The 7,618-nt window shown below is 31.1% G+C and overlaps 1 protein-coding gene across 1 annotated transcript; it reads right to left on the bottom strand.

The window, feature by feature from the left end:
* Positions 1-4,796: 4,796 nt before the first annotated feature.
* On the bottom strand, positions 4,797-6,140 carry LOC119663340 (protein ALP1-like). The gene is made up of 2 exons (XM_038072953.1): positions 5,282-6,140; positions 4,797-4,813 (listed from the first exon to the last, which is right to left on the bottom strand). The coding sequence occupies exons 1-2, from the start codon at positions 6,138-6,140 to the stop codon at positions 4,797-4,799; spliced, it is 876 nt and encodes a 291-aa protein (XP_037928881.1).
* Positions 6,141-7,618: the final 1,478 nt, after the last annotated feature.

Below are 7,618 nucleotides of genomic sequence, written 5' to 3'. Positions count from 1 at the left end.
GGGTTATCAATATTTCGTAACGTTCATAGATGATAAATCCCGTTACGTACAAGTCTATTTATTAAGAAACAAATCCGATGTGTTCGAGATGTTTAAATTGTACAAAGCAAAGGTTGAACGTGAAACAGAAAAGAAAATCAAAATTTTACGTTCTGACAATGGTGGCGAGTATTGTAACCAGATATTTGATAGTTATTTAGCTGAACATGGCATCAAAAAAACAAACAACAGTGCCATATACTCCTCAACAGAATGGAGTCGCAGAAAGAGCTAATAGGACCTTAGTGGAGATGGCCAGGAGTATGCTAGTGTTTTCAGGGTTGGATGAAGCATATTGGACGGAAGCAATCTTAACATCAGTGTACATACGCAACAGATCTATCACAAAAGCTCTGACTGATAAAACACCTTTTGAAATTTGGAGTGGGCGAAAGCCGTCAGTATCACATTTTAGAATTTTTGGATGTCCAGCTGTTGTTCTTGACAAAACCGAGAAACACAAATTTCGTGCTAAGGGCAAAGAAATGATATTTGTTGGATATTCAGATCAATCTAAAGCATATCGCCTAGTTGACAATAATACAAAGAAAGTTGTTGTGAGTAGAGATATCATATTTTTAGAAAATATGATGGAATCACCTAGGTCAGAGTACGTATTTTTTGAAATGGAGCCACAGCAGCAATGTGACAATGAAATAAAAGAAATTGCCGAATGCTTACAAGAAGGAGATGAAGAAATTAGTAGTGTAAAGAGTGACATCTCAGAAGATGTAGCAATTGCTAAAACCCAGAAAAGGGTAGCTGGAAGACCTCGTATAGAATACACAGGTAAACCAGGACGTCCGATAAAACGATATAATACTGTAGGTGCATTATCACAACAAAGTATGATAATACCAGACACAGTTCAACAAGCGTTAAGTGGAAAAAATTCTGAAGAGTGGAAAGCGTCAATGGAGGAGGAGTATAATTCATTGGTTAAAAATCAAACGTGGTCTTTAGTCCAACTTCCTAAAGGGCACAAAGCGATTGGATGTCGATGGGTGTTTAATGTAAAACGGGACAAAAACGGTGATATACAGCGTTTTAAATCGCGGTTAGTAGCAAAAGGTTGTAGTCAACAACTAGGTGTGAACTACACTGAAACTTTTTCACCAGTTATTAGGTACGCAACGATTCGTCTTATAATTGCATTGGCAGTCGAACATAATTTATATTTAGATCAAATGGATGTTTCAACAGCCTACTTAAATGGAGATCTTCAAGAATCAGTTTATATGCGACAGCCAGAGGCATTTATCAACAACGAACATCCAAATTATGTCTTTAAATTACATAAAGCACTATATGGTCTAAAACAAAGCGGTCGAGAATGGAACAATAAGCTTGATAGTGTGCTCCGAAGTATTGGTTTTTTATCAGGTGAAGCTGATTCGTGTGTTTATACCAGACACGGTACCAATACGTATAATATTATTGCAGTATACGTTGATGATATTTTGTTTGCGAGTTCTTCAAGGAACGAGCTTGATGAGATTAAAGCGCAAATTGCAGATCATTTCGACGTAGTAGACGGGGGTACTTTAAAACATTTCCTCGGTATGGAGATTGACCGAAATGGTGCAACTGGTGATGTGACAGTCTGTCAGCGTCAGTATATTAAAAATTTATTACACCAATATGGCATGGAAAACTGCAGTAAGGTGTCAACGCCATTACCACCAAATTTTCAAGTAGGTTGCAAGAATGAAACATGTAGAAAGGTTGATACTACAGAGTATCAGTCTATGGTGGGTGCACTTATGTATTTGGGTTTGACAACAAGACCTGATATATTACATTCAGTAACAAAACTTTCTCAGCGAAATGTAAATCCACACAGTGAGCATTTAGCGGCATTAAAGCACATATTACGATATTTACAGTATACAGCGAGTTATAAGCTACACTACAAGAAGTCTCAAATACCTATCATGGGCTTTGTCGATGCAGATTGGGCCGGTGATGATACCGACCGAAAATCTTTTACGGGTTATGCCTTCGTTGCAGCAAGTTGTGTTTTTTCATGGCAATCACAGAAACAAAGCGTAGTGGCGCTTAGCAGCACTGAGGCAGAGTACATAGGTTTATCAACAGCTGCAAAAGAAGCTGAATATTTACGCAAGTTACTACATCAGATAGGTTTTGCGATTAAACAACCGATAGTGATCAACTCTGACAATCAAAGTGCGCAACATTTGGTAAAAAACCCCACTTATCATGCGAGAAGCAAACATATTGATGTAAGGTACCACCATATTCGTGAGATGTACAAATCTAAGAAAATTGGTTTGAGCTATGTTTGTACCAACGATATGATAGCAGATATCCTTACCAAAAATTTACAAAAAATAAAGCATAAAAAATTTGTAGATGAAATGGGTATTCATTAAGAGAAATTTAATTGTATAGATATCTTGCGTTGAGGAGAAGTGTTAAATATCAACGCATAGTATCTGTCTCATCTATGTAATCCTTGCTTTAGTTTGTAAAAATGTAAATTTCTATTTCTCTTTATTCTTTTAGTCTTAATAAAACGTTCATAAAGTAAACACATGTTTTTGGTGATTCTAACAATTCTAACAAAAAATCGGTTTTTTAATCACGAGATAAAATTAAAAAGTGAATCTAAAGAGTACAAAAATTTTACAAGCGGTGTGCAAAAATGAAAGTTATAAAAATAAAATAAATACAAGTTATTTTAAAAACAGAAACAAATTTAAAGCCTTTAAAAATCGTTCTAAAATGATGATAAAATGTGGAAAAAAAGGTCACATCAAGAAAGACTATTATGTGTACAAAAGGCTACTAAATAAAAGCTCTGAAAATGAGAAAGTAGCGAATATTGCAGAAGTTCCAGCAGGTAAAGGCTTTGCGTTTATGATAAAATATATTTAAACTCATTACATATTTTTTTATTAATTGGAACTTGTTTGCTGATATAATTTTGTACTATTTTGTGGTGTTAAAATATAAGCATTTACTGCAATTTTGTTAAAATTAAATTATAATATGTGTGGGCCAGAAAACAAAAACGTTTTAATCAGTAACTAAAATCGAGACACAAGTAAATTGAAATGATAAAACAAATTTTATTAAACAAAAATCAAATTTAGAAAAAAAACTGTGTCTAGTTTTAATAAATAATCGCTTTTAGAAAAATTTAGTTAACTTAAATACTAGATTAAATTATTCAAACTAATTGATATTTAAAATTCTTGCAAACTGAAAAGCTATCACAGAAATGTATAATGTGTATGCGACAGCAGTTAGGCTCTAGAGAATATAATAAAAGTTAAATAAAGTGACCGTAAACCGGACTCCATGTGTGTATTATTTGGCAATATAGGACAACAACAATATTTATTTATAATTTTGTTATATATACTCTACTTGTTTAAATAAAACATCTATTAAAAATTTTTAATAATTCATCAAAATCTAATAAAACAAACAAAAACGAAAAAACGTTGAAATTCTTAATAAATGCTGAACACAAACTACAAAAAATTGCAGCAACCTTTGGAGCAACAACAATAAAAGTAATCACAAGAACAGCAAAAAACAGCAAGTTGTTGGCCTATGCAGGCCTATACTGGCCGCAATGTACGCAAAACAACAACACTATTTTCTCTACATCGGCCAGCATAGTTATGCTGGCCAACCACATCGGCCAGTAAAAAAAAAATGTTACCAACGCAATAAGCGAACTATTGTGAACATTCATTGAAAATTCCAACGAATAGTGCAATCAAATGTCAAAAATTGAGGAAATAAAAATTCAAACAGAATTCAAAAATTTGAAAAATATTGAAAAGTAAATAAGAAATAATAAGAATGGAGAAATCGTAAGTATTAAGCACATTGAATTTTTTATTATGTTAGTTATTACCAAGTAACATTTATTTTATTTCATTTAATTTGTAGTTTACATACATAAAATTAATAAAGCAAACATAATTTTTAAAGTTTTTCTAAAAATTTTTTTTATAGAAATACACGTAAACTGTGGACCACAAAGGAAATGAAGTGTTTTCTAGAGTGCTACTTGGCACGAAAGGAAGAGTTTATGGAAACCAGAAAAAAAAGACTTGGATATCAACATGTACTTGAGGACATGATAGCACATGGAATTGCAGTAAGTATCGCATAACTTCTGCAATCATTTGAATAAAAAAATAAATTAAATTATATTAAAAAAAAATATTTATTTTAGGATGACTTTACTCCAGTCTGCTTAGAAAGAAAAATGCGCACACTTCTAAGTGCATTTAAAGCAGCCAAAGATAACAACAGACGGACTGGTGCATCGCCATGCTTACCACCCTACATGGAGTTGATGAACGAAATATTTGGTGATAAACCAATTATTTCAATTAATCACACTGCGACGTTAGGGTTTGACAGCTATGTTGAAGACATAGAGGTGCTGGAAGAGTTGGAAATAAACATTGTGCAAACGAACGCTGAGCTATCGCCAACGCAAGAATCACTAACGGAAGAATCGCCGACGCAAGAATCATCAACGCAGGAATTGCAAATGCAGGAATTGCCACAACCTTCAAAATTTAACCGCAAAAGAAAATCTGTGCGTCAGGAATATTATGATAACAAATTATTTGTTAAGAAAAGAATAGAGGAAGAGAAATTAAAATTTTTTAAAGAAACTATGAATGAACTGAAGCAAAAAATAATTAAGAAATGGGATAATGAATTGATATTAGAGGAAAGAAAATTGAAATTGGAGGAAAATAAATTCAAGTTACTTGAAAAACTTACGCAAAATATGTGTAAAATAAAAAATATATTTATATTAATTTTATAAAAAAATATGTGTAAGTTAAAATACTTTATCAATGATGTGAAATAATTTGATATAATATTTTTATTTTAATTAAAAATATGTTATATTCATTTTATGTAATATATATTTTTAAGTTAAGAATTTCTTTAAATTTGTACTATTTATTTTACTTTTATGTAAAATATTTTAAGTTCAAATAAGTTTCTAGTTGTAATAGTATAGTATTTTTATTTTCGTTCAAAAACATTATAATATTTTAATCTTAAAACTAATCTTACACATTAATTTATGTTATTAATAAATAAATTACAAACTATTTACACATTAAAATATTATTACTTATTGAACTAAGTTAAGTTAGTTTCTATAAATGTAACAAAATTTTCTATTTAAAAAATTACAATAAATATATTAATTAATAAACTTATATAACACCTTTTCTTAACAAATAATTAAAAAGTCTTTCCCTTCTATTATTACCATGATCTAATTCATGCTCTTCATCAGCTTGCTGTTCGTCATTGTTTTGAATATTTGATTCAGCATTCTCAAACAAATCATCCTTTATAATACAAATATTATGTAAAATACAAACGCTTACAACTATATTTGTTATTGCAGCCAAATTTGTCTGCTCCGTAAATTTTAATAATCTTCGGAAACGAGTTTTTAGTAAACCAAAAGCGTTCTCATCTACAATACGAGCAGATGAGTGTTTTTCATTAAATTTTTTTTGACTATCGGTTAAATTCCCATAATTTTTGTAAGGTGACACAATCCAGTTTGTAGAAGGATAAGCAGAATCTCCAATAATAAATGTCGAGTTTGGAAATATTTCTTCGTATCTTGATTGTGCCATTCTATATAGCTTTGACCTTCTCAAAACTCTGTAATCATGCAAAGATCCAGGTTCTCCGCAAGTAACTTCAATAAAATTTTTATTGGCATCCACAACAGCTTGGAGAACGATACTATAACGTTGCTTGCGATTAAAGTAATCTTCTCCATGGTTTTGTGGTTTTTTAATGGGAATGTGTGTACAATCGATTGCTCCGATAATGCCTGGTATTTTGTGTTTACGTTCAAATGTATTTATTATATCTAATGCAGCGACTCCTCGTGGCCATGATACATAATCTCGGCCTATGGAAATCAAAAACGTAGCAACAGTTTTTACTGTTGACCATGCTGTAGAAACTGACACTCCAAAGAGATTTCCTAATTGTCTATAAGTTACTGTATTACCAACGTACCAAAGATATATATAGACAGACTTTCTGCAGCTTACATGTTTCATTTTTCACCCGACGTTTCGTTGGTTATTTTTCAACATCTTCAGGGGTATCTAAAATGCATCCTAATAATAAGACCAGAGTAGCCTAAAGAAAATTTTAACTAAAACAATAAAACGTACTGGTTAAAAATTCCATTATTAATAAAACAAATTTGGAAGGCTTACCAAACAAACCAAAAAAATATTTTAATATTTAATAATTAAGATTTAAACAATGAAGAACTTTTTCAACCACATTAAGTTCAAATACAATATTGACACATGCACAGACATGAAAGCATATTGCAGGAAAAAGAAACAATTAGTAAAACAAATAGAACATCTTAAATTTCTTCTAACTTGTATACAATATCACAAATTATATTATATATATATTTTCACATTGTGTTATAAAAATTAAAAATAAAAATCATAATTATTAAATAAAAAATATTTTAGATACCCCTGAAGATGTTGGAAAATAACCAACGAAACGTCGGGTGAAAAATGAAATAAATTGAATTTTATTTGCATCCTAATAATAAGACCAGAGTAGCCTAAAGAAAATTTTAACTAAAATAAATAAATTTAATTTAAAACCAATTCTTTCGAGCACTATAACCGCGTTTACGCTGGGTGCATTAAAGAAAGAATATTTATATTTACTAAAAAATATATATCATACATATTTAAACAAATTTGTGGGTTGTAATAATTGAAACTTGTAATAATTTTCTCTCAGACAAGAAAGGTCTGTAAAATTTTTTTTTCGTTAGCATTGGATATTTGATATCATTTTTATACATTAATAGTAAAAAATCCTGGATAACTTAGTGAAAAACTTTTCTAAAATGGCCACAAACACTACGCCATCAACTACAATAACCCAAGAGACAATCAGCAGATTGATCTCTGTCAATTCAAACACTGACAGGTACAAATAACGTAGTGGAATACGAACCACAAACAATAGACGAGACAATAGCGTGTGACGAAAGTCTAGACATAATAAAATCTATTCCAGAATTCACTGGAAATCAAAATTCTTATATTAGTTGGAGGGAAGCAGCTCATAATTGTATGAGCCTTTACATTAGAGGTAGTCGAAAATATTTTGCTGCCCTAACTATATTAAGGAATAAAATAGTTCATCAAGGAAACGATTTACTAACAAGTCATGGAACTGTCCTTAATTATGACGCCATTATAAGCAGACTCGATTTTGCTTATGCTGACAAGCGTCCAATTCATGTCATTGAACAAGAGATGAGTATCCTTAGACAAAGCTCATCCACAGTCCTTGACCGTTATAATCTGGTTAATAAAAAATTAACCCTCTTAATCAACATAACAATAATGACTCACGGCAATGACTCGTCCATTACACGAGGATTAAATAACAAAAATCGCCAGAATGCCTTAAGAGTGTACATTACTGGGCTACACGCTCCATTAAATGACATATTATTTTCCCTGTCACGAACTGATTTACCCAATGCACT

The sequence above is a fragment of the Teleopsis dalmanni genome, unplaced genomic scaffold, assembly GCF_002237135.1.
Source record: "Teleopsis dalmanni isolate 2A unplaced genomic scaffold, ASM223713v2 unscaffolded_contig_0305, whole genome shotgun sequence".
Lineage (NCBI taxonomy): Eukaryota > Metazoa > Arthropoda > Insecta > Diptera > Diopsidae > Teleopsis > Teleopsis dalmanni.
Note: the sequence above shows the minus strand (reverse complement) of the source record. Positions and strands in the feature narration are given on the sequence as shown.

Bases quoted from the DNA above. Each gene is read 5' to 3' on its own strand.
- LOC119663340 (XM_038072953.1), bottom strand. From the start codon at position 6,140: ATGAAACATGTAAGCTGCAGAAAGTCTGTCTATATATATCTTTGGTAC.